The sequence below is a fragment of the Narcine bancroftii genome, chromosome 4 (genome assembly GCF_036971445.1).
Source record: "Narcine bancroftii isolate sNarBan1 chromosome 4, sNarBan1.hap1, whole genome shotgun sequence".
NCBI classification, from domain to species: Eukaryota; Metazoa; Chordata; class Chondrichthyes; order Torpediniformes; family Narcinidae; genus Narcine; species Narcine bancroftii.
Window position 1 is genome coordinate 20,011,739 of NC_091472.1, and position 27,683 is coordinate 20,039,421.

General features: G+C 40.5%; 1 protein-coding gene across 10 annotated transcripts in view; it reads left to right on the plus strand.

Moving 5' to 3' along the window:
• The window catches only part of akt3a (v-akt murine thymoma viral oncogene homolog 3a), a 416,568-nt gene extending 389,250 nt beyond the window's left edge, over positions 1–27,318 (plus strand). For 9 of the 10 annotated variants that reach the window (XM_069930900.1, XM_069930892.1, XM_069930895.1 and 6 more), the window contains 2 exons: positions 14,437–14,539; positions 25,389–27,318. In XM_069930900.1, coding sequence (XP_069787001.1) covers positions 14,437–14,539; positions 25,389–25,474 — 189 coding nt within the window. In that variant the 3' untranslated portion in view covers positions 25,475–27,318. Of the gene's footprint in view, positions 1–14,436; positions 14,540–23,303; positions 23,406–25,388 lie in introns of those variants that run through there. The other variant, XM_069930893.1, reaches the window with a different exon arrangement.
• Positions 27,319–27,683: the final 365 nt, after the last annotated feature.

Genomic DNA, 27,683 nt, shown 5'->3' on the forward strand with positions numbered 1-27,683 from the left:
TGCTTCTTAAGTAAATAGTCCATTGTTCTCAGTATCTCAAGAACCATCATAAAATCTTTCGTTTCTCTGCTTTAAATGTAGCCACAGCAGATTTCTGTATCTGAGATGATGCCAGCTGCCATCTTGAAACAATCTCTCTATCTGTGTTTTGCCCCTGAAACCAATCCCACAAAATAACCTTGGTAAGTTATATAAATATGAAATAACATTTAACATTAAACTAAAGGTTAATCATAGTACATTTGACACACCCTATGACTACAGGAGATGCTCCACATGCTCACACCCCCTCCTTCACTACTGTTCAGGGCCCCAAACAAACCTTTCAATTGAAACAATGCCTCCCTTGTGGGTCTGCGGGGATTGTCTGCTGCGTGCGGTTCATCCATTGTGGTCTACTCTTTGTGGGAGAGTCAGGGCACAGACTTGGAAATTGCTTCATTGAGCACCTCAGCTCTGTCTGCCACAGTAGCGTGGATCTTCTCTTGGTGACATGTTTGTCCATGGTGTCATGCACTACTGGACTGGGGCCACAAATTGGAGGATTAATCCTTGGATTCTGTCTGGGCACCCTTCAACCAGATGGCATTAAAATTGACTTCTCCAGTTTCTGCTGGACACCCCCACCCACCCACCCCCTCATCTTTTCCCCGTCTCCTTTCTTCTTTCCTTTCTCTCTCTCTCCACCTCCCCTTTTCCCTCTGTCACAGAGCCAAAAACAATTCTCACCTTATCATATCTAATTAACATATTTTGCCTGTTTGTCCATACTTCTCTCCCGCCCATTCTTCCCCCTTTCTTTCCCCACCCTTTGTTTTTTCGCATACATTGAAGAAGTGATTAGGTCTAAAATACAAGGCACTTTTAGGAGGCCAATTGCCTCGCTTGTAAAGCTACATACTATGGCAATATGTGGCTGTTGGGAGGCCACGTGAATGCGCAGGAGACACCTGCAAGGCGAACTTTGTAATCCTCCTCCGAGAGGGATAATCACTGCAGCACAGTGGCCTCCCAGCCATTTGTGAGTACGGGGCTGGGAAATCGGGGATACTGCGTCCGTGTCCTTGCTTTCCTCCACCAAGGCTCGAGCATGCTGATGCTAAGCTTGTTTCCGGCGCTCGAATCGGGTGCTGGCATTGTTTTGACCAGCCCCCTTCTCCCCCGCCGGCTGCTCCAGCCCCCTTCTCCCCTGCCGGCTGCTCCAGCCTATTTCTTCCCCGCCAAGGGGTAGAATGATCAGTGCGGGGACATCCCACGTGGGATGTCCCCGCACTGATAGCCCGCGCTGGCTGTCCCAGCTGACAGCCAGCATCCTAACTTGACAGCCCAAGGGACAGGAGCCGGAGTGTGCTCAGATGCGCATCCCAATGCAGCTGTCCCTTCAGGTGGCCAGCACTGCACTTTTAGCGCTGCCACCTGAACAACAAGTCAAAGGGCCGTTTCCTCTTCTTCAGGCGCATTCTTAGCAGAGAATCCACCTGAAAAAGCCTATAGGAAATATATCTTTGCCTCCTATGGATGCTGCAAGACCAGCTGATTTCCCTCCAGTCTTTTGGTGTTTTGGTTGTAATCACAGCATCTACAGACTTTTGTGTTTAACTAACATCATTCAGGGACCTGAATAGCCCTTTCAAGTGAGGCAGAGAATCATGTGCACATCCTCCTTATCTACTGCATTTGGTGTTCCTGATGTAGCCTCCTCCACCACATTGGTGAAATGACACCCAACTTGGGGATCGTCTCACACAGTATTTGCATTCTGCTGGTTGAATACCTTTTCATCTCCTCTTTCCGAAACATTGACAATTTTTCTCACACTGATGCTCCTCAACTTAAGTTCCTCCAGCAGATTATTTGTTGCTCCAGATTCTAGTAGCTGCAGTCTCCTGTGTGATTTCTGCAAATTTGGACTGGCTGTACATAATGAGATATATCTAAATACAAATGGTTTATTTTTAACTGCTGCTAAAACATGGCATGTAGAGTGGGAAAAGTGGCAGCTTAAGATGAGATAGAGGAATTGCAATGGCAATAATGGTTAAAGAAACTATCAAACCTGTGAGAAGCATCATTAAATGAGGCTACATGAAGAACGACAAGACATTTACACTGTTGGTATGCTACTAGAGATCTCAAATTGTCAGAAGAAGATGGAGGAGTACATTTGTGGCACATTTCCTAACAGATACAAAGCAATAGTTCAGCAATAAATAGGGAAGAAGGATTCAGAGGACATAAAAGAATGGAGAGGTTAATTACTCTCGAATAAACTGTGTGACTGTTCCTAAGTTGCATTCAGGATAACATTTTTAGCCATTATGTTGCCAGCCCAGCAAGCGGAGAATAGTCCAGTAGTGGCCATCGTACTGCATGGAATTTTGGGTTTAATTTTAGGGAATCATACTGGCCTTTGAAGGGAGTATCTGGAAGTGAGCATTATGCAGTGACTATAATAATTGCTGTTCTTAGCATTTTTCATGGAAAAGGGGAAAGGTAAAGTAGGAGTACAGATTCTAAATAGGGATAAGATTGAGCAGCAACTTAGTATAGTCTGGAAGCAGCTGCCAGAAGGCAAATAGTTTAAGAGCAGAGAAGCATTCAAGAGCTTCAGAGAAATAATTTTCCCAGAAAGTTAAAGGATGTCAGGTTTACAAGTTGTGTAAATTGTGAGGTGAAAGAACAAGGAACTTGTATCAGACACCCAGCGCTTAACATGACAGTGAACCTACAAGAAAAAAACTGGCAAATAAAATCCAAGCATAAAAAAAGAGCAGAGATCAAAAAGTGTAATCATGTTTAACAAACGCTGCATGCCTTTAACAAATCAATTTTTCAAATGGTTATTATTTTTTTCCCTGAACATTGTTTCTAAAAGCTTCATTACTGTTTTTGCCAAGAATAATATCAGGATAATGTGAACTATTTTGTAACTGCATAAGAATACACCCTTCTCACTGTAGTGTAACTGTAGTGCTCCATATATACATATTTATATATGTGTGTGTGTGTGTGTGTGTGAGTGAATGAACAGTTTCCTGAGATAGTGGAAGACATCAGTAAGTAAAGTGTCTTCTGTTATTTGAATCTTGCATCTCTAAGTTATTTAAGAAGCCTCCCGAGTAACACAGAGACATAACATGGTGGTAGCGGTACAAGACAACAAGAATAAAGTCATACAATTGATTGTAAATATGAAGGAGAAGAAGAGAAAAAACATTACTAAAACAAAAATTGCTTGAGCAACAGCAGTTCACCCAGTGATGGACTGGGAGGCTGAATCATTTTTAACAAAATAGCATTCAAAAGCTATTTTCCAAATGCAACAGCAGAGGAGAAAGTCAGTTATCTACTTCTCTGGACAGAGGAGTGAGGGCTTCAGGTATTTATTAGCTGGGAGCTTACAGAGGTGGAGAAAAATCATCCAGAGCAGATATTTGTGAAGTTTGCTTCTCACTTTGAACCCAGGTCTAATCATAGAATTAAATGCTATGAATTTCAAGGCTTAATGCAAGAGACTGATGAGTCTGTTGATTACATCCTCACTAGACTAAAAATTGTTGCTGCAAAACGCAAATTTAAAAATATAGAAGAAAGATTAGTTGATCAGCTAATATAGGGGAGTGCCCATCCCGAAGTGCAAAAGTCTCTTATAGGGAAGGATAGCTTGAAGCTGACCTAAACAATAGACACAACCAGAGCCTTCGAAACCACGAGGACGCAAATGAGCTCCCTATCTATGCAGACCCACCCACAGCAAAGAAAAGGAAAGGTTGATGCTGTAAAGAACACAATCAGAAAAGTGGAAAACCCCAGATCCTGCAGGAAGTGACCAAAGCAAACGGCCCACATACTGTTTTAAAAGTAGAGCCTGTGGTAAAGCAAACCGAAGAAAACAGTAATACCAGTGAAAAAAAAAGACAAGGAGAAGATCCACCACATAAAAGGAAACAACAATGAGGATTCCAACACCCAGATACTGGACATAGAATCCATAAACCTTCACGAGATGTCGGGTGAGTTGAAAAAAGGGAGTGAGTTGCACACAAGGATCCAAATACAGAGGGCAATCCAGAACAAGCCTATGATATTTAACCTAAAGGTAAAGCTGGATTCTGGATCACAAAGCAACATCCTTCAACTCAGACTAGACTGCCAGGTGTTCGCAGAGAACATAATAAAAGGGTATCCAAAAGACAATGCATTGGAAACAGCAAATGTCACATTAACGACCTATGGTGGATCCATGATCAAGCAGCTAGGAAGAGCTAAGATCAATGGCTGCCATAAGGGAAAGAACATCCTCTATATGTTCTACGTGGTGGACACAAACGGACCAGCAATTCTAGGTGTGGATAGCTGCCGGGAGTTGCAATTGATCTCTGTCAATTATGTGATCCAGATGAAGAAGATATCCAAAAGGATCAACAGAGACACTCCATTGGAGAATCAACCTCCATTCACAAACAAGGTTGAGCTCATGAGCATGTACCTGGAATGCTTTGATGATTCAGCTGGATGCTTTGGAGACTTTGAATATCACATCGTCATAGATCCAAACTGCAAACCAGTCATCCCTGATCCAAAGACAGTCCCACTGGAGCTTAAGAAGAAGCTGGAGCAAGAACTAAAGGACATGGAAAGGATGCAAATCGACGGAGGAGTCACGTGATGGAGTAGTGGCCGGACGGTGAACTCCAGCCCTCTCCAGAAAAGTCGGGAAAAACAAGAGAAAACACAAAGGCACAGAAATAAAAGTTACAGAAAAGTGAGTATAAAGGTGGAAAAAAGATGGCAACAAAAAAAGAAAAGTCGAAAGCAACGGTAAGAAGAGAGGAAGAGAAGACAAAGGAGGAAAAAGGTGAAGGCCTTACCTGTCCGAAGAGGCCCGCTGCGGAGAGAGAAACCCGCTCCCTCAGGTCGGTAAATAATGGACTACAAAAATGGCTCGCAGAGCCGAGTAAAAGTGCGCAACCGCGCATGCGCGAAGTTTCGCACATGCGCGATGCGAATGAACAAAAACACACCGACGGGAGGGGGGACCAGCTGGGGAGTCGATCTCCACAGCCGGCAACGACAGCTGCAGAACACCTGCAGCAAGAAGAGACCACAGAAGACAATAGAAGCAAGAAAGAAGAGGAGGAAAGGGCAACAAAGAATCAACAGATGGCCAACCCAGAGGAAGAAGAAGAGGAAGAGTATGGTGAAATAGAAGAAGAAAAGAAAGGCAAGGTAAAGGATATACTTGCTCTTATTAAAGGATACATGGAGTCATTTAAAGAATGGCAAACACAGGAATTTAAGGATTTAAGAAAAAGAATAAACAACACAGAAGAGAAAATAAATAAAATGGAGATGACCTTAACAGAAATGGGAAAGAAAATGGACAAGATGGAAGAGCGGGCAGTAGCAGCAGAAATGGAGGTAGAAGACTTAAAAAAGAAATTGGAGAAATCTAATAAAAAAACTAAAGAGACACAAGAACTACTAGCTCAAAAAATAGATACAATGGAAAACCATAACAGAAGAAATAACATAAAGATAGTGGGCCTTAAGGAAGATGAAGAAGGCAAGAATATGAGGGAGTTTATAAAAGAGTGGATCCCTAAGACCCTAGGATGTCCAGAACTACAGCAAGAATTGGAAATAGAAAGGGCACATAGAGTATTGGCCTCTAAACCACAACCACAACAAAAACCAAGATCTATTGTAGTAAAATTCCTAAGATATACTACAAGAGAAAAGGTACTGGAGAAGACAATGGAAAAAGTAAGAGAGGGCAACAAACCACTGGAGTATAAAGGGCAAAAAATCTTCATTTATCCAGATATAAGTTTTGAACTCCTAAAGAAGAGAAAAGAGTTCAATACAGCAAAGGCGATTTTATGGAAGAAAGGGTATAAATTTATACTAAAGCATCCAGCGGTATTGAAAATATTTATTCCAGGACAACAAAACAGACTATTCTCGGATCCAGAAGAAGCACGAAAATTTGCAGAACAATTACAAAAATAGACTGAGGGAGGAAGACGGGTAATGAGAGTTAAAATGATCACGATTGATATGTATGTGGGTAAAGACAAAAATAGACTGAGGGATGAAGACGGGTAATGAGAGTAAAAATGATCACGATTGATATGTATGCGGGTAAAGAGGTATAAGAGTGAATAGAGACAATGAGCATACATGAATGTATCTGTACTTAGAGGAAAATATAGATAGTATAGACAAGAATTAATAAGGGAAGGTAATGGAATAGAGAGAATAAGGAGGGAATTAAAAGAGTGACCTTTGTGACATATGAAAAGTGAAATCTTTTCTGGGGGAGGCGGGGTGGGGGGAAATAGCGGTCACTGCAAAATCAGTTGACGCTTGCGAGTGGATTCGCAAATCCAAATGGAGAGGGGAGATGTGGTTGTCCGACAAGGGTTAAAGGACAACTCAGGAGGTGAAGGGGAGATTGGGGATAAATAAGATAGAAATAGGAGAATAAGGAAAATGTTGGATGTTGTAGGAATGTTGTCTTATAAAGAGTTGAAAATAAGAAAACAGAAATGGAAAAGGAGGAAAGGTAATGATGGAAAAACAGAAAGGGAAGATAAACAAAATATAAAAGGGCTACGCTGAACTATATGACTTTAAATATTAATGGAATACATAACCAAATTAAAAGGAAGAAACTACCAAATTTAAATGAATAAATGTATTCCATTAGAAAAAATAACATATTGGTTAAGAAATAATATTGAAATATTCGAACAAGTATAGGAGCCTTACATTAAATACAATAGCGAAAACCTACCGGGGACAAACATTACCTAAGTTGATGGAAGGAGAAGGAAAGAAAAGAATGGACTCAGTAGAATTTCTGGTGTAATTTTGTTGAATGACAACATTGTCTGACTGGCTTAATGCAACCTAGATTGTATACCTAAAATGGATGAGAGGAGGGGGTGGGGGGGTGGTTTGGGAGGAAAGGGGGGAGGGAGAAAAAGTCACTGTATATGTGTGAAAAAGAAATAGTGTATATCATGGCTAATGTGATTTATGGTGTGAAAAATAAAAAAATTATAAAAAAAAAAAAAAAAAAAAGAAAGGATGCAAATCATAGCCAACATGACTGAGCCGACTGACTGGGTAAATTCCATAGTGGTCAAAGGAAAACAAAATGTCCACTTGAGAGTATGTCTGGACCCTAAAGACTTTAATCAAGCAATAAAAAGGGGTCACTACCTAACACCAGCACTAGAAAACATCACAGCAGAACTTACAGGATCCAAAATGTTCAGCAAGCTAATGCTAAGAATGGATACTGGAATGTGAAACTAGATGAGGAATCTACGCTACTAATAAGGTTCAATACTCCATTTGCGACTACCTTTCGACCTAAAGGTGAGCCAGGACGTGTTCCAACAGAAGATTGAAGAGACCTTCAGAGGGCGTAAAGGTGCTGTTGGCATCGCGGACGACATCCAGGTTTTTGGCAGAGATGGAAAAGCTCATGATCTTCACCTACACGAGGTCATGGAGAGAACAAGAGGAGCTGGAATTAAACTTAATGCAGACAATTGCATTAAAAAAGAGGAGGAACGCCAATTCTTTGGAATGGTGTACACTCCTGAAGCTAAGCCCAGAGAAGGTTAAAGCCATTGCCAAGATGGAGCATCCGAAGGACAAAAAGGAACTCAGAAGTTTCCTTAGGTTGGTCCAATACGAGTTCCTTCATACCACATATGTCAGACTACACAGCAAACATCAGAGAGATGATGAGGGAAGACATGGAATTTCAGTGGTCACCATCACATCAGAGAATTTTTAACCAGCTCAAAGAAATAATATGCAGAGAAGTGAAGTTGAGATACTTCTTCTTCTCTTTGGCTTGGCTTCGCGGACGAAGATTTATGGTGGGGGTAAAAGTCCACGTCAGCTGCAGGCTTGTTTGTGGCTGACAAGTCCGATGCGGGACAGGCAGACACAGTTGCAGCGGCTGCAGGGGAAAAATGGTTGGTTGGGGTTGGGTGTTGGGTTTTTCCTCCTTTGCCTTTTGTCAGTGAGGTGGGCTCTGCGGTCTTCTTCAAAGGAGGTTGCTGCCCGCCAAACTGTGAGGCGCCAAGATGCATGGTTTGAGGCGATATCAGCCCACTGGCGGTGGTCAATGTGGCAGGCACCAAGAGATTTCTTTAGGCAGTCCTTGTACCTTTTCTTTGGTGCACCTCTGTCACGGTGGCCAGTGGAGAGCTCGCCATATAACATGATCTTGGGAAGGCGATGGTCCTCCATTCTGGAGACGTGACCCACCCAGCGCAGCTGGATCTTCAGCAGCATGGACTCGATACTGTCGACCTCTGCCATCTCGAGTACTTCGACGTTAGGGATGAAAGCGCTCCAATGGATGTTGAGGATGGAGCGGAGACAACGCTGGTGGAAGCGTTCTAGGAGCTGTAGGTGATGCCGGTAGAGGACCCATGATTCGGAGCCGAACAGAAGTGTGGGTATGACAACGGCTCTGTATACGCTTATCTTTGTGAGGTTTTTCAGTTGGTTGTTTTTCCAGACTCTTTTGTGTAGTCTTCCAAAAGAGTCTGGAAAAACAACCAAAAAAAAAAGAGTTGAGATACTATATTAGAGAAAGAGCCCTCACTCTGCAAGTAGATGCATCTAACAGAGGCTTTAGTGCAGCATTAGTCCCGCATCGGACTTGTCAGCCACAAACGAGCCTGCAGCTGACGTGGACTTTTTACCCCCTCCATAAATCTTCGTCCGCGAAGCCAAGCCAAAGAGTACAAGAAGGAAAACCAATAGCTTTTGCCTCAAAAGCACTAACAACAGCGGAGACCAGATATGCCAATATTGAGAGAGAGCTGTTGGCAGTCGTATACGGATGCGAGAAGTTTCACAAGTTTTTGTATGGAAGAAAGTTTATAGTGGAAGGTGATCGCCCACTGGAACACATCCAGAGAAAGAGCCTAAACAAGGCACCAGCTAGATGACAGAAATTACTTCTATGTCTATTTTAGGACTTTGACCTAAAATACATACCAGGCAAAGAAATGGTGCCTGCTGATACCTTGTCACGACTTTAACAAATGAAAAATATGAAATGGAAGACATGGGGATCAAAATGCATCATCTCGTCAGTGTGACCAGTCATAAATTAAGCCAGATCAGAGAAGAAACCAGTAAGCATGATTTGTTACAAGTGGTTTCTCAACAAGTAATACAAGGATAGCCAGAGAAGATAAAGCAGATACAGCCTTCAATACATCAATATTGTTCTATCAGTGACAACATGTTGTTGGGGAATGGTGTTCTGCTGGCTGGATCAAGACTGATTATACCTGAATCAATGCAGAAAGAGATTCTCCAGGAAATACGTGACGGTCACATGGGAATGGAGAAATGCAAACTCAAAGCGAAGTCAGCCGTGTACTGGACTGGTATATACAAAGACATTGAAAAAATGGTGGCTCCATGTCAAAGAACAGAAACACACAACAAAAAGAGGAAATGATTTCCACACAAGTACCTGCCAGGCCATGGCACACAGTGGGAGCAGATTTGTTTACTGAGAATCAAGTGTGGTATTTAATAATACCCTGTTACTGCTGTAAGTTTCCATTCATCAAAAGGGTAAAAGACCTGAAAGCCACACTGTGATTTTGGGAGGACATTTTCGGCGACACTAGGTATTAGTCTATTAAGGAGAATCCTAGCGAAGATTTTGCCTGCAATGGAGAGCCGCGTGATTCCCCTGTAGTTTGAGCAGTCTGATTTCTCGCCTTTGTTTTTGTACAGGGTGATTATGATGGCATCACAAAGGTCCTGAGGCAGCTTTCCTTGGTCCCAGCAGAGCATGAAAAACTCATGCAGTTTGGTATGCAGAGCTTTGTTGCCAGCCTTCCAGACCTCTGTGGGGGGGGGGGGGGGGGTGGAATTCCATCCATACTTGCTGCTTTGCCATTTTTCAGTTGTTAAATTGCCTTATATGCCTCTTCCCGGGTAAGGACCTCATCTAGCTCTAGCCTCAAGGATGGTTGAGGGAGCTGGAGCAGGGCGGATTCTTGGACTGAGCAGTTGGTACTGAAAAGGGATTGGAAGTGTTCTGACCATCGATTGAGGATGGAGATCTTGTCGCTGAGGAGGACTTCGCCGTCTGAGCTGCGCAGAGGGCTTTGGACTTGGGGTGTCTCATAAAAACCCCTGAAGTCGCCAATGTCTGCGCTAAGCCGGGTTCGTTTGGCGAGGCTAGTCCACCACTCATTTTGGATCTCCCGGAGTTTGCGCTGAAGGTGGCTGCATGTGAGACGGAAGGCTCTAAAATGTCCTCCCAGAATCACAGTGTGGCTTTCGCGCAAACAGAGGAACTACTGACATGGTCTTTGCACTCAGACAGCTCCAAGAAAAGTGCAGAGAGCAAAACAAAGGACTCTACATCACCTTTGTTGACCTCACCAAAGCCTTTGACACCGTGAGCAGGACTTGGCTTTGGCAAATACTAGAGCGCCTCGGATGCCCCCCCAAGTTCCTCAACATGGTTATCCAACTGCACGAAAACCAACAAGGTCGGGTCAGATACAGCAATGAGCTCTCTGAACCCTTCTCCATTGACAACGGCATGAAGCAAGGCTGCGTCCTCGCACCAACCCTCTTTACTATCTTCTTCAGCATGATGTTGAAACAAGCCATGAAAGACCTCAACAATGAAGACGCTGTTTACATCCGGCACCACACGGATGGCAGTCTCTTCAATCTGAGGCACCTGCAAGCTCACACCAAGACACAAGAGCAACTTGTCCGTGAACTACTCTTTGCAGACGATGCTGCTTTAGTTGCCCATTCAGAGCCAGCTCTCCAGCGCATGACGTCCTGTTTTGCGGAAACTGCCAAAATGTTTGGCCTGGAAGTCAGCCTGAAGAAAACTGAGGTCCTCCATCAGCCAGCTCCCCACCATGACCACCAGCCCCTCACACATCTCCATCGGGCACACAGAACTCAAAACGGTCAACCAGTTTACTTACCTCGGCTGCACCATTTCATCTGATGCAAGGATCGTCAAAGAGATAGACAACAGACCCGCCATGGCATATAGCGCCTTTGGAAGACTACACAAAAGAGTCTGAAAAAACAACCACCTGAAGAAACACACAAAGATCAGCGTGTACAGAGCCCTTGTCATACCCACGCTTCTGTTTGGCTCCGAATCATGGGTCCTCTACCGGCATCACCTATGGCTCCTAGAACGCTTCCATCAGCGCTGTCTCCGCTCCATCCTCAACATTCATTGGAATGACTTCATCACCAACATCGAAGTACTCGAGCTGGCAGAGTCCGCAAGCATCGAATCCATGCTGCTGAAGACCCAACTGCGCTGGGTGGGTCACGTCTCCAGAATGCAGGACCATCACCTTCCCAAGATTGTGTTATATGGCAAGCTCTCCACTGGGCACCGAGACAGAGGTGCACCAAAGAAGAGGTACAAGGACTGCTTAAAGAAATTTCTTGGCGCCTGCCACATTGAGCACCGCCAGTGGGCTGATATCGCCTCCAACCGTGCATCTTGGCGCCTCACAGTTTGGCGGGCAGCAACCTCCTTTGAAGAAGACCGCAGAGCCCACCTCACTGACAAAAGACAAAGGAGGAAAAACCCAACACCCAACCCCAACCCACCAATTTTCCCTTGCAACTGCTGCAACCGTGCCTGCCTGTCCCGCATCGTACTTGTCAGTCACCAACGAGCCTGCAGCAGACGTGGACAAATCCCCTCCATAAATCTTCGTCCGCAAAGCCAAGCCAAAGAAAGAAAAAAAAGAAAAGAGCTGAGAGCATCAAGTATCACCTCAGAAATAGAGCGCTCCTTGCTGAGTAAGGAATACCCGAGCAAGTAATATAAAACAATGGTACACAGTTCACGTCACAAGAATTCAGAAAGCTGGCTGCAGAGTATGTGTTTGTTATCACTACATCATTCCCGTACTACCCAAAGGTCATGGGTTCATTGAAAGACAAGTGCAAACGGTGAAACACACACTAGTTAAGTGTCGCGAAAGAAAAGAAGACCCATACTTGGCTCTCCTATCATTATGAACAAGACCTGTAAGGACTGACATGAAGTCCCCGGCAGAACTTGTAAATGGCAGGAGATATAAAACAACTCTGCTAAGCAAATTACACCCTCCAGAAAACCAAGAGGAAACCAGAAGACTGGCTGACACACAAGTCCTTTGGCACTTTGACTGCATTCAGCTAGCCCACTGCTCATCCCTTTCTCCCACAACAGCTTCAGATGAATTCCATCCTGGCTAAATGATTCTGTTTATTTTAATCACAGTGTCTCCTGATGAACTTTTTAAACTTTTCTTTCTTACTCTCTTGCCTTCTATTAAGGTAACATTTGTTTGTTACCAAATTAACCAGCAACATTTGATCCTATTTCAGCCAGAACCCTTCGCATCTCAGGTGGTTCCACTCCTCTACTCATGCTCTACTTTAAATTCTCCTTACCCCTCTCCATTATTAATCTAAACCCTGTGATTTAGCAATCACTGCTTGCCAAGTGATTATTCCACTAATCCTTGATACACCTCTCTCTCTCCAATGCCTTCTCTGTGATTGGACGATAAGCAGTCCCAGGATGTTCTCTTGAACAAACTTCCAAAAAATATTTCTCCTCTGAGGTTCATTGTGACGAAATGTCCTCAGTGCATTTCTGCAATTTCTCTGAGAATTGCACAATGTTTATTTTTCCTGATGAAGAAATTAGATACATTAATCCGTGTAACTTAGATTTGTGAGTTTAGCTTGTTTGGATCTTTGATTTGTTTAATCTTCCACTCACGAATGCCAAGCACTGAGTAGAACTGTAACGGTTTAAGTGAATACTCGATTCATTGAAACTGTAAGACAGCAGCCCTGGTAGCAGGTGCCACTGCACCATTCTCGGAATTATTATTATTTTGTTGCAATGCACAAAAATTATTTTTTTCAATTCTGCAAAATGGCCAAATTCAAATAACTTTTTTTCATTGCAACTTAGTTAAATACTTCATCAACAAACCAGAAACTAAATATTCATTTTATACATATCATAATTTTCCTGTAATTAAAATTATCTGTATGAATAAAATTTGAAGTTGTAAGATGCATCTCTTGAATCATTGGGAATGCGGAGCTTTCTTTATATCCGTTTTGGTTGTTGTAACAATAGTTACAATATTTAATTAACAGGTTGCTATTTAAAATCCAAGTCTTTTTAGTATTGACGTTTTAAAATTTAGATGGTAATTAGTGGATTCAGTTTTATTATGATAGATATTTTGTATAAGTATCAACATTCATTACTGAGTTGGCTGAAAATTCTCATGATAGAGTTGTTCTCCATGTGCCTACGACACTGGCAAGATTGAAAGTAATGAGTTGTCTCACTCTAGAGTTGCATGGTAATTGGAGTTTTATCTTTGGATTGCCAGTTTGTAATTTACATGAAACAGCAACATGGATTTTTGAGTGATATTATTGACCCCCAGAGATATTTGATGCCCTGATTCCAGTTGTTTATTATTTTTGTGGGTTGGACTGCAGAAAAGTTTGTTTAATCAGCATTTAAAAATCTGTACAAAACATAGATTTTCACTTGATGGGTATTTGGAAATAGACAAGAATGGCCGATTGGCAGGGAGCTAAAAGAGATATGGTCAAGGCTTGTGAATCATTGCTAATGGTGTTTATACGCAATACTGATTTAATTTTGAGGATACTTGTATTTTTTCCCTCAGATGGAAATAAGAGTGTCATCAGCTTCAAGGAAGATAGTGATGTTTTAATTTTGTATGGGCAACCACAAAAAAATACTCTATATGAAAGTTTTCAGAATTAGAATTTAATGTCATGAACGTGTCGCAAAATTTGTTGTTTTGTGGCAGTGTCACAGTGCAAATGTTTATATAAATCACCTTACTAAAGAAATAAAGAAATAAATCCAGTGCAACGGCTCAGCCTGAAATAGATTACTGAAGGATTTTAAAAAAAGAAAATTGCTGATCTCAGATCTCAAATTTCTCACAATACCAATTAATGGTTGTATTCCAGGATAAATTTGCATTAGAAAACCTGAGTGAATTTTTTACTGAAGTTTGCTAATTATCCTATATCAAGAAGTCTGCTTCTAATCATTTTTTCTTAAACTAAAGATATTCTAATTTTATCGTAGTCATTCGTTAGTCATGTGAATTTGTGTCGGGGTTTGAAATTTTCCTTGATGTGTGCGTTGGTCTGCAGTGCTCTTGTGTTCAATAGCCACCTCAATAATTTTTGTAATCATATTTGAAATGCCTTGTTTTTCAAATGATATGCATAATTTGAGTGAGCACGATCATTAAGCTCCGTCAATAACTGCTCATATCCTCTTGTTTTAAACAATCTCTATTCCTTTCTTTTTTGCAGCTTTTGCCTCCTTTCAAGCCTCAGGTTTCATCTGAGACGGATACAAGATATTTTGATGAAGAGTTCACTGCTCAGACTATTACAATAACTCCCCCTGAAAAATGTAGGTAACTATACAAGCAAGGCAGTGCTGGGTTCCTAACAGCTTTTCAATAGACAGTATTAATTATTAGGCTGTGAAATAGATCTCGTATTCCCCTTTTCATGAATGTCTTTGACTTAAGTTTTAAGATGAAAGCTTTTTGACCTTAATGTCAAGGTGACAAAATAGAATTGGAAATAATGTTTAAACAGCATTATGTCTCTCCCAACCTTGCCTCTTTTGTGCTGTAATGAGAGAAATAGAGCAACTTCCTGTGAGTTGTGAGTTTATTGTTAAACCTGCACAGGAGGAGCTGAAATGTGGGGGTTGTTCAGCATCAAACAAACTTGCTTAATTTCAGTGAATTTGGTTGTGGAATCTGCTATTTTTTTGAGGAATGTTATATTTTTAAAACACTTCATGATTAACAATGGGTTTAATTTCCTGTGAATCTAGTTAGCAATGGGTTTAATTTCCTGTGAATCTAGTATGCTGAGTTTAAATCAGTTTCGGTTTTGGAAAACGAATTTTCTTTTATTACCACAAATCTAATGTTTATTATGAAATTCTGGATTCAGAATCAACTTGTCTACAAAAACCAGAGGGTAGTAGTTGATAGAACATAGTCTGTCTGGAGGTCTGTGACGAGTGGAGTTTCACAGGGATCTGTTCTGAGACCCCTGTGCTTTGTGATTTTTCTAAATGGCCTGGACAAAGATATGCAAGGATGGGTCAGTAAGTTTGCAGATGACACAAAGGTCGGAGATGTTGTGGACAGTGTAGGAAGTTGTTGTAGGTTATAACAGGATATAGACAGGATGCAAAGTTAGGTGAAGAAGTTAGGTCATAAATTAGATCAGCCATGATCGTATTGAATGGCGGAGCAGGCTCGATGGGCCATTTTTGGCCTGCTTCTGTTCCTACTTCCTATGTTCCTATGTTACCAGGATGTTGCCTGGATTGGAGAACATGACATATGAGGCAAGGTTAACAGAGTTTGGGCGTTTCTCTTTGGAGCGAAGGACAATGAGAGGTGACTTGATGGAGGTCTACAAGATTATGAGAGGCATAGATAGGGAGGACAGACAGTGCCTTTTCCCTGGGGGTGACCGTAACAAATACCAGAGAGCATCTGTTTAATGTGAGGGGAGGAAATTCGGTGATGTCGTCAGAGGTAAGTTTTTTTTATACAGAGTAGTTGGTGCCTGGAATACATTTCCCTGGGTGGTGGTGGAGGCTGGTACAATAGGCATACGTTAAAGATTCTTCGGCACGTGGATGCAAGAAAAATAGAGGGTTATGGTGTGAGGTAGGGAAGGTTTAAATTGTTAAGTAGGTTTATATAGGTCAGCACAACATTGGCTGAAGGGCCTGTGGTGTAATGTTCTATGAAATGTAGGTGTATTTTAAACAAAAGCACATGGCTATTTTGAAGTGATTGACGACCATGAAGCGAGCTCACTGAAACTGTGGCACAATTAACTCTCATCTATACTTTCATAACTAGCTCAGTTGCATAAGACTGTGATGAGTAATGAAAATTAATTATGTATGTATACTTTAATTATTGTGTCTACAACTTTAAAATAAACTCTGTATGAATGGAGAACGTGACATATGAGGCAATAATGGACTATATTTTCTAGTGTGCGATTTAATCTGGAGTTAATGTAAATACTTGCATGAATGTTCTCATGATCCCTACATTGCATGATGTAGGGGCAAAAAAAACACAATATTTTCACTAGATTCTCTAACAAACTCCTTGTGTGGAAAGCCAGAATGTATTCATATTTACCCAGAGTTCAAGCTAATTGAGACTGAAACCCTAAAGGAACACAGGAGGCACTTTTATAACATAAAAGTCATTCATTCATAATTGTTCATTTCTGTCCCCTGGATTCCCCTAATCTCCAGACCCCTATCAGTGCAGATGGCAAGAACATCTCCTCCACAATCTGCATCAGTACCAGAGTACCACAAGCCACCGTTCTTAGCCTCCTGCTCTATTCTCTTTACACCTACGACGGAGTGGCTCGGTACAACATCACAACCATCTTCAAATTTGCTGTCAATTAGGTAGTGAACTGTATGAAAAGAGGCAGTGAGTCAGCATACAAGAGGGAGATGGAAAAATTGGCTGAATGGTGAATCAACAACAACTTCATGTTCATCATCATCAAAACTAAGGATTGGAAATATATAGCAATAAATCATCTGCATATAGTGATACTTTATGAATATCCCTGCAACGAATAATACCAGTAATATTGGGTGCTTCTCTGATAGCAATTGCCAAAGGTTCTAAAGCTAAGTTAAATAATAAAGGGCTAAGGGGGCACCCTTGCCTGGTGCCCCGAAATAATCGAAAATATGGCGATCTTTGGGTATTAGTAAAAACCGAGGCAACTGGGGAATTATAAAGAAGTTTAATCCAAGATATAAATATTGGACTAAAATTAAATTTTTCAAGAACTGTAAATAAATAAGGCCATTCTACTCTATCGAAGGCCTTCTCAGCATCTAATGAAATAACACATTCTGAGGACTTATGTGAAGGGGTGTAAATAATATTCATCAATCTGAAGTGTATCATTGGGAGATCAGTAGTGAAGAGCGTGAGCAAATTTAATTTTCTGTGAATCACTATCTTAGAGGACCCAACACATGAATTACATCGTGAATAAAGCACATCAGCACCTCTACTTTCTCAGGAGTTGCGGAGGTTTGGTATGACGTCTGTGGTATGAAACCTTGACAAACCTCTACAGATAGGTAATGGAAAGTGTGCATCATGGCCTGGTATGGGGGTACAGAACTTATGAGTGGAAAACCCTGCAAAATGTAGAGGACACAGTCACCCACCATTGAGAAATATATATGGAACTCTGCCATGGGAAGGCATCAAAGATCCACTCCACCCAGGAATTGCTCAGTTCTGACTGCTGCAGACGTATAGGTGCCACAAGACTTGTACCATCATGTTCAGGAACAGTTGCTACCCCTCTACTTCCAGACTCCTATACCACAGACTCATTGAGAGATCCATTTAAAGCAGTGGTTCTCAACCCTTTTTCTTTCATTGGTGCTCTGTGATTGGTAAGGGATTTCTTAAGGTGATATGTATGTGGGAAGGGAAAGTTGAGAATCACTGCTCTCGACCCAATTGATACTGAAATATTTTGCTTGAGAAAAATTGTCATTGGCCCATTTCCTTTGGAGTTATGAAACGGTGCACATAACGAGTCAATTACAATTAAAACAGTAGTTTTCAACCTTTTTCTTTCCACCCACATTCTACCTTAAGCAATCCCTTACTAATCACCTCTGGCATAGGAATAACTGAAAGTGGTGTGCGAGTGGAATGAAAAAGGTTGAAACCTACTGATTTAAAGACTTACTTTGCACATTATTTATTGCACAGATAGTTTGCTTATATTTTTCTTTTGCTTATGTATATTTTTCTCGAGTACAGTATAGTTTACAGTTACCAATGAGTTGAAATTCTTCCTGGCTCACAAGGAAAAGAATCTCACTGCTCTATGTGATGTAATGCATGCACTCCGTCAATTAATTTGAAGTTCAAACTTTAAGAATGTTTGCTAAGGATTACTCAGTGTTCAATTACATATGAAAATGAATCAATCAATAGCACATCAAACATGGAAAACTGTGACCATCTCCAACTAGTCCAACTGCTAATCCTCAGTTTTCAATGGTATTATCGTTGCTGGGACTTCCTTCCACTGTCAATGACAGTCACCACTTATCAGGAACTCACTTAGATTAATCATATAAATATTGTGGGTACAAAAGCAGGTATTCTGCACCAAGTGACTGACCTCCTGATACCCAAAGCCTTTCCTCCATCAACGTGGCATGTAAAGAGTCTGAAGGGTACAGTAGCAGCAACATTGCAGAAGCTCAATAACAAGATTATTGTCATACACACAAGTACAATGTACAAATGCACCAAAATTCTTTTATTCTGCAGCTAAACTGGTACTTTATGGGAAAAAAGGACCTTACATTAAATGACCAGATGGAAAGAAACAATAAATCTAAAAGATAGATCATAAATATTCACAGTTTTGACTATAAAACCATCAGACATAGAAGCAGAAATAGACTATTCAGCCCATCGAGTCTGCTCCACCATTTAATTATGAGCTGATTCATTTTTTCCATTCAGCCCCTCTGCCTATCCTTCTCCCAATAGTCGTTGATGTGCTGGCTAATCAAGAATCTATCAATCTCTGTCTTAAATGCACCCGATGACCAGGCCTCCACAACTGCCTGTGGCAACACATTTCAGAGATTTGCCACCCTCTGGCTGGAGAAATTCCTGCACATTTCTATTCTAAGCAGACACCTTTCTATCTTGAAGTTGTGCCCTCATGTCCTGGACTCTCCCACCATGGGAAACAACCTTTCTATATCTATTCAAAATGTTTCAATGAGATCCCCTCGTGCTGCATTCAAATGCAGGCCAAGAGCTGTCAAACGCTCCTCATATGATAATCCTTTCATTCCCATATGATGAACCTGCTTTTAACCCTCTCCAATATTTTCTTAAATGAGGAGCCTAAAACGTCTAACAGGCGAGGCCACGCTAGTGCCTGTAAAGCCTCAACATCACATCCCAGCTCTTGTATTCTATTCCTCTTGAAATGAATGCCAGAATTACATTTGCCTCCTTCACCACTGTCTCAATATCCCTGGTCCCTTTGCATCTGGGTATTTTCAATTTTCTCTCCATTTAAATAAGAGCCTGTCCATTTATTTTTTTCTATCAAAGTGAATGACCCTACATGTTACAACATTATATTTCATTTGCAGGAGTTACAGGAGTGCAAAAAAAAAATGGTATTATAATGCAGACAGTTTGTTTTGTGGTGCGGAGAAGTTTATGATTAGGGTAGTAAGGGAAGGTTCAAGAGCCTGATAGCTGTTGGAAAAAAATTTGTTCTTGCACCGGACTTGATCCTGAAGGTTGCAGCGAGGGTCATGAGGGTTCTCTCTGCTGTTGGCTGCCTTCTTGAGAACATCAAGTGGGAAATCATACAGCATGGAAAGACTCCCTACAACCCAATTTGTCCACACTGATCAAAATGTCCCACTCAAACTACCTCCCTGCATTTGGCTTGTACCCTTCATATCTTTTTATCCATCCAAAATTTTTATTTAAACATTGCAATAGTACTTGCATCACCTGTGGCAACCCAATTCATATACCCATCAAAATCTGTCTAAATAAATAAGTTTCTGTTAAATTCCCCCCCATCTTAAATCTTAAATCTCTGTCCTCTGTTTACTGATTTCCTTCACTTAGGGCAAAAAAAATCCTCTCTAGATGGACCCAATCTGTTCCTCTCACAATTTTAGATACCTCTATGAGATCATCCCTTATTCTTCTGGACTCTAAGAAATACAGCCCTTGTCTGCTCAATCTTTCCCTATCGCTACGGCCTCTGAGTCCTGGCCACATCCTTGTAAGATGTCTTCAATGGATGGGAGGTCAAAGCAATGTAGTGATGTACTTTGCTACATTTTGCTACCTTCTGCGTTGCCAAGCATTCAAATTGCGGAATCAGGCTGTGATTCAACCATGCAAAATATACTTTCTACAATATGCCTGTAAAAGTTTGATAGTGTATTTTTACAATATGCAAAATTTCCTCAGTTAGGAAGGCATAAAGGATATTTTCCTTAATTAACCAGGAATAGAATATAATGGAGATTATGGTACAACTGTAAAATATTAGGACCCCAGGTGGAGCTACAAAATAAAAATGATGTGAATGCATTTAAAAAAAAAAATGCAGAGGAAATTCACTGTGGTAGAGTTTTAGCTGTGAGGTAAGATTGGATAAGTTAAGTTTGGTTTCCTTGAGCAGAAAAGGCTGAGGGGGATTGAGGTACACAAAATTACAAGATGAATAGAAAGTGAGAAACTTTTTCCCTTAAAGATGTGGTTAAGATAAGTGGAAGGAAATTTACATGGGGTTTTGAGTTTTTTTCATACATAGTTTGATTAAAATCTGTTTGAGGAAATGGTGAAGATGTACTCCACAAAATTTAAGTAATTATGTAAGCACTTAAAATGTCATGAACTAGAAGGCTACAACTGCTGGAAAATGGTCGGTATTTAATTCCTGACATGTGCCATGTGATTCTTTGACCATAATCAAAGATCAGATTTCTTGTCAGAGTACATATATGGCATCACATACAACCCTGAGATTCTTTTTCCTGCGGGCCAGCAGAATTTTCACTTATCTGTAGTGCAAAAGCAAAACTCAAGAAAAGATGCATATACAAAAGAGAGAATTGTAAATGAATTGTGCATCGATTATAATGGGCAAGATAAGAGTCCTTGAATGACTGACTTTGTTTAGGAGACTGATAGTGGAGGGCTGCCAATTGTTTGTGAACATGATGGTATGAATCATATGGCAATGAAACCGCTTTCCTGATGGCAGCAGCGAGAACAGATCCTTAATGATTGCTGCTGCTCTCTACGTTTTGCAGGGCTTTCCGCTCAGAGGTGTTAGTTGCCCCAAACAAGGTCATGATGCAGCCCCTCAGCACACTTTTCTCCACACATGTGTAGGTTTGCCAAGGTTTTCTGATATCGTACCAAACCTCCTCAAACTCCTGTGGAAGTAGAGGTGCTGACACGCTTTCTTCATGATGACATTTATGTGCTGGACTCAGGAAAGGTCCTCTGAGATAATGACTCCCAGGAATTTAAATTTTCTCACCCTTTTTACCTGATTCCCCAATGATCATTGGATCGTACACCTGGATTTTCCTTTTCTAAAGTCAACAATCAGCTCCTTAATTTTGGTGACATTGAGTATGAGTTTGTTGATGGTACAACATTCAGTCAAGTTTTTATTCTGTATGCTGATTCACTTTTTATACAGCCCATTACTGTGGTATCTTCAGCAAATTTGTGAATGGCGTTGAAGTAGTACCGAGCCACATAGTCATAGGTGTAAAGCGAATAGGGCAGGAAGCTAAGAACACAGTCCATAGGGCTCTGGTACTGATGCAGATTGTGGAGAAGTCGTCCTTGCCAATCTGCACTGATTGGGACCTGGAGGTGAGGAAATTTAGGATCCAATTATACAGTGGGATATTGAAGTCCAGGTCTTGGAGTTTTGCTCATCAATTTTGAGTGGATGATGCTGTTGAATGCTGAACTGTAGTGAATAAAGAGCATTCTGATATATGCATTTTTGCTGTCCAAATGTTCCAGGGCTTTGTGTAGAGTTAGTGAGGTAGCACCCGCCGTAGAGCTGTTGCTGTGGTATGTAAATTGGAACAGATCCATGACGCCGCTCAGACAGGAGCTTATATCCTTCAATGCTAGCCTCTCAAAACACTTCAAAACTATGGATGTGAGTCCCACTGATTGATTGGTAGTTATTTAGGCAAGTTCCCATACTCTTCCTGGGCACAGGTATAGTTGAGGCCTGTTTGAAATAGATAGGTACCATGCCTTGCCAGAGTGAGATGTTGAAGATATCTTTGAATACACTGTCAAGTTGGTTAGTAGAGGTTTTCAGTACTCGGCCAGATATTTCATCCAAACCGGGTGGCTGCCTTGTTTTACTCCCCTGGAGGTAGCCAACCCTTGAATACTGACAATAGAGGATCATTAGGGGGCATGGGGGTGTGCAGTGGTTCTTTCTTGTTCTGGTGGTCAAATCAGGGATAGAAGGCATTGAATTCATCTGGTAGTGAAACTTTGCTATTTCCTACTGCACCAGATTTGGTTTTGTTGCAGATTAGGTCATTTAGGCCCTACCACAGTTGTCAGATATCTTTCGATGTTTCCTTTCTCCTCCGGAATCTCCATTTTGCCCGGGAGAAACACCGGATATTTGCAGATCAAAAGTCTGGCATAAAATTCATGACCTACTGGCAATAATCTCTGTCACCTGGATATACCTATATCAGATATCTCAAGGTATTTAAGCAAAAACATTAACAGCCAGAGGTTATGGTCCATATTGGCATTGATGCAGGGGAAACTGGGGAGTTAGCAAGTTGAAAAGGAGGAACTCTAGTGGTTGCCATGTCAGGATGGTTCCCTGTGCCACATGCTAGTGAGATGAAAATAGGGAGAGAGAACAGATGAATACATGCCTAATGAAATGGTGCAGGAGGGAGAACATTGGGATTTCTTTTGGACTAGGAGAAACCTGTACAAGTTGTAGCTGAACTAAAGGGGGTTCAATATCCTTGCAGGAAGGATTGCTGGTGCTTCTCAGGGATTTCAATTAACGAGGCAGGGAGGTGGGACCCAGAAAAGTGCTGCAGATAGAGAGGCTGACCTGCATGTGGAAAATAGAACATGCAATTCCAGGACGAAGAGTCGCAAGAGACAGGAAGAGAAATACGAGAGGGCCAGTAGGCTAACTGCATCGACAACCATGTAAGCAGCCTCACAGGTAAATCAGATGAACTGAGAATGTGGATCCGCATGGGGTTATGATACTGTTGTATTCATGGTAAGGTAATTAGAAGAAGGCAAGACTGGTAGCTGAATGCCCCATCGTATTAATGTTTCAGGTGTGTGAGAAGAGTACAGAAGAGGAAGTGATGTGGCAGTATTGATCAGGGAGAGCATTATGGCAGTACATAGGAAAGATGTCCCACAGGGTCAGCCAGTGAATCTATATAGGTAGATTGCAGCAGGTTGTAAAACCAATTTGATTGTAGTAACAGGAGATTTTAACTTTCCCACTCTTGACTGTGGTTGCTTTAATTCAAGGACTATGTAAAATGGATTCAGGAGGATTTCTGAAGCCGTATTTCGAGAGTTTTACTCTGGGGGATGGCTGCCTTTGACCATAGGAAATAAGGACAGGCAAGTGATCACCATATCTATGGAGAACTATTTGGGAACAGTGATTATAGTTTGGTAAGTTTTAAGGTAGTCCTGGAGAAAGAAAACGTTGTCTTTGAGTTAGGACCCTAAATAGGTAGAAGTTGGATCTGGGAAAGGTACGTTGGGATCAGCCGCTTGAAGGAAATGGCATCTGCGGATGGTGCTTAAAAGTGGGAAAGTAAAAATTCTGGGTCAACATCTTCCTGTTATGGTAAAGATGCAAATGTGATCACTTTTTAAAATCCTGGTTCATGAAGAATATTTGAAAGTTTGATTTGGGAAAAGAAGAAAGTTTATGTTAGGTTGAAGTGTAAATTGTGGAGGGTCATGTGACCCCTTCACCTGAAACCTGCTGGGATTGTGAAGGGTCACATGACCTCTCCGTCTGGAACCTAGTCGGAAGTCACATAATCTGCCAATTAACTTTGGACTTTGCCTTGTGTAGTGCACACCTGACCATTGGCTGAACCCTTCAGCTGACTGTATTATAAAGTCCACCATGTGCAGTAGCTCTTCCTCTTTGATCCTGAGACGAACCCTGCCCCACTCCTGGTTGCGAACCCTGGACAACGATGGAAGAGCCATTGGTAAGGTGTGCACTACATGGGGATCAAGGCGGTTTGTGCATTGGAGCCGTGCCCATGTTAAACCAGGAATGACGGGAAGTGTATTGTAATCCTTGGTTGTTTTAAGTCTGTATACAGCTACTTGTATCAGTAGCATTAGGTCCAACGTGACTGCGTACTAGTGTGTGTTATTCTTGTTGCGATCCCCTTTCTGAGTTTTAGTAATGATCCTTCCTGTGTTCAGCCTGGGTCCAGACTTTTTGCTCTGAACCCACCAAACTTTTCCTTTCCCACACAGCAATACAGGAATTTTTTCTCAAATGGGACACTTGAGGTTTATAATACTGAAAAGTAAATGAGAAAAGTCTTGTGTTCGCACTGGGATAAATAACTTGCATATTGCTTTATTCATTCACAGAAATGGGGAACAAGCAAGGTTCAGTTTGTTACTTATCAATTTGCATGACTTTGAAGCAAATGCAAGAACTTTAGGAAGGTGGAAGAAAATATTTGTCCCATTTTTTGTAGCAAATAGAATTTTGAAAAAGATAGTTTCTGAATGATCAGATGTGCATGTCATTGCAAGTAGAGAGATTGCATTCAAGTATTTTAATGTGTTTTACTTCCAAGTAACTCCCCTCTTTTCAAAGGGAAAATCACCATACAGCTTGAACAATGAAGAGTAAGTTCACTAATGACATTCAAACTATTGAAAGTAAAGACTGAACATAGTAATGTTTGCAACAGAAGTGTTTGATTAACATTACCTCAGCTTTCTTGAAGAATTATGAAAACTTGTTGTACAAATCTCCCTATATATTTTTTTGCAATATGCAGACAACCTTGATTAATGGATGTTAATTTATTAGTATTTGATTTAGTTCCCCAATTTGTATATTGTAAAAATGTAAAACATGCTACATTTCAGATGTTGCAAAAAGAATGGAAGTTTTATGATGTCACAAAATTCTACAAGCATCAGTTTTATTTTTTGTTGCAGTTATTAGAAGCTAAAAATGTGCAATTATGGACCTAGTTTCTTACTAGCAGTAATATTGCATACATAAATGCTATCTATTGTCTTGGCAAGTTGAGTGTAAATTGGCAAACATAAATGGATAATTTTAATTCATGAAAATGCATTGATTCACTGAATCAATTTTATGATTCAGTAAAAAAATCCTCAACCCAACATATTGATTGATATAACTAGTAAATGTATTGATTAGATAGTAAAGCTTGTTTGAATATTTCTGCTCTGTAGTTTATACAGTTATAAAGAGAACATTTTTTATCAGCATTCTGTTTCAAGAAATGTTGTAAAAGTAGCTACAAATTATGAATTTTGAGGATTATGACCTATTGTAAACCCTTGATAATATTTGAATTCATTTCTTTACAGATGATGAGGATGGCATGGACTGCATGGACAATGAAAGGCGGCCACATTTCCCCCAGTTTTCGTATTCTGCCAGTGGAAGAGAATAGGGCCATATTTGTTTTTTTCTGCTGCTTGGCTGTTTCATGGTGTATCACTGGAAATCATTCCTGAACAATAAGAGTTTGAGTATACTTGATTTCAGTCAGGGCATCTTCAGGAATCATTTCAAGTTGAATGTTTTCTGCATGAATCTAAATGTCAGTCTGAAGATTCAAGCTGTTACCTCCCTACTGTTTTGACATAACTGTCCTGCAAAGAATATTTTTAAACAAATGAAGTCCTAATAGGATGTATTGTACATGATACTGCTGCATAGATGCATTTCAGCCTCTAAATGGAACAATTTTAATGGGGGCTGAAGAAGACATTAGGCAAAATTTCACAGTTATGAGAAAAACTTAAATTCAAGCCTTTGATGCTATCTGTGTACCTTAAGTTGTATTAATTTCTGCTGTTCATAGCAAGCATTTGTTTGTGAAGTATGCAAGGTTTTTGTTCGACATATCACTGACAAAAGAAGTTGGTATCATTTATAACTGGCTAATTTTGTGAACAGTTGCCAGGATGCCATCCCTGTCAGTTGTTGTTAATGTTTTTACCAACCCGTGTAACAGATAGCTTAACATAGTCTGGCAGACTTGTTATCGATTTATCAAGTGCAATCACTGATTTTTGTTTTTACATTTTTGATGCACCTCTGCCTGCACAGGTTTTATGGTGGCTGAAGAAATGTAGATCGGCATAAATATTCAAATTTATGCTTTTCACCAAATTTATGTGGCTGGATTATTTGTTTTGCCCAGTTTCGGTTGGCAAACTGCAATATTTGCCCCTAAACTTGTGGACTAGCATTTTTTACTAGTATTAATTTGAATTATACATGTTGAATCTACATGTAGTATTTATTTTTAGTAGTAATTGTTTATTTGTGTCAGTAAGTAGCACCATCAATGAACAGTTATTACTGGAAGTTTAAATATGATGGTGTTCCACCAACTTTTACAGTGCTGGTCTGTTTTGGATTTTTTTGTATTTGGTTTTACAAGCTCTCTATCCATAAGAAGGTGTATACTTCGATGAACTTACGGTTTTTCAAATGTTTACTTCGCAAAGTCTAGATCAAGAATTTAGTTTGCAACAACTTGTCCGGAATGAGTATGCCCTCTTTTACTGCAGCCGTCTTTGGACACAGACCATTCCTGTTTGATTGTGAAGATTCCTTAGCTTTTCTTTAACACTAATCCATTTACTGTCACATTCCGTGGCATTTAGAATCTAATTGCTTTTATAAGTATAACATATTGCCGCAACGCAAGGTTTACCACTCCTTGTTGAGGCCATGCATTACTACCACCGTATATTGGCAAGGTGACAAGGTGGGGTCCACTACTAACTGCAGGGTCTATATACTACACCTCAATGTACACACTTTGCTGCTACTATTTGTACTGTCTAAACAGAACTTCATGTATCTGCTATCTAGTGTATTACAGATGAGCATGAAAAAATGTAAAGTATTTATTTTAAATCCTTAAACTTGTCATTAATTTTGCCTCCGTGTATTGTAGGTTTTGTGTAAGTTCTTGACCTTGCTAGTTCTGTCATTATATCCATAAAGATCTAGTCATATGGTTAAGGATTGAAAGCAGAAAGGACGAAGAACCTTAGTGAACTGTATAACTGTCTGTAAAACTTAACTGTTTATTTCTTGAAGTATATGACCCACAAGGATGTGAAAAACTGCAATGAAATGTTTTTGTACACTGTACATCCTTAGTATTTTTACACATAAATGTATATGGATAGGGATGCACATTATTTTCCTTCTTACAGACTGCTTAAATAAAGTACTACATCGATCCATTCTTGGGTTGTGTAGTCCTACTACTTACTAATTGTGGTTGTTTGCCTGTGTCTGTCTATTTAGCATTAGGATGTGAAATACTTCTCTGATTAGTTGAATGAATCTTTTCAAAGTTACGGATTGAACATTTGTTTGTAAAGACTGTTAACAAATTTCTGGGGCTGATAATTAAAGGTTTTATGATCTAAATTTAATATATCTTTATAAAAATTGAAGTATTTTTACAGATTATAAATTAGACTTGTTTTCTCTCATTTACCATTTTGTCAAAATTTTTAAAAATCAGATGCAGTTCACATTTTCAGCTGAACTTAATTTTTTTAGTGAAAGCTCCAACTTGAGATTTCAACTGTTATAATTAATCAATTGAATTAAACTAGATAATTGCATTT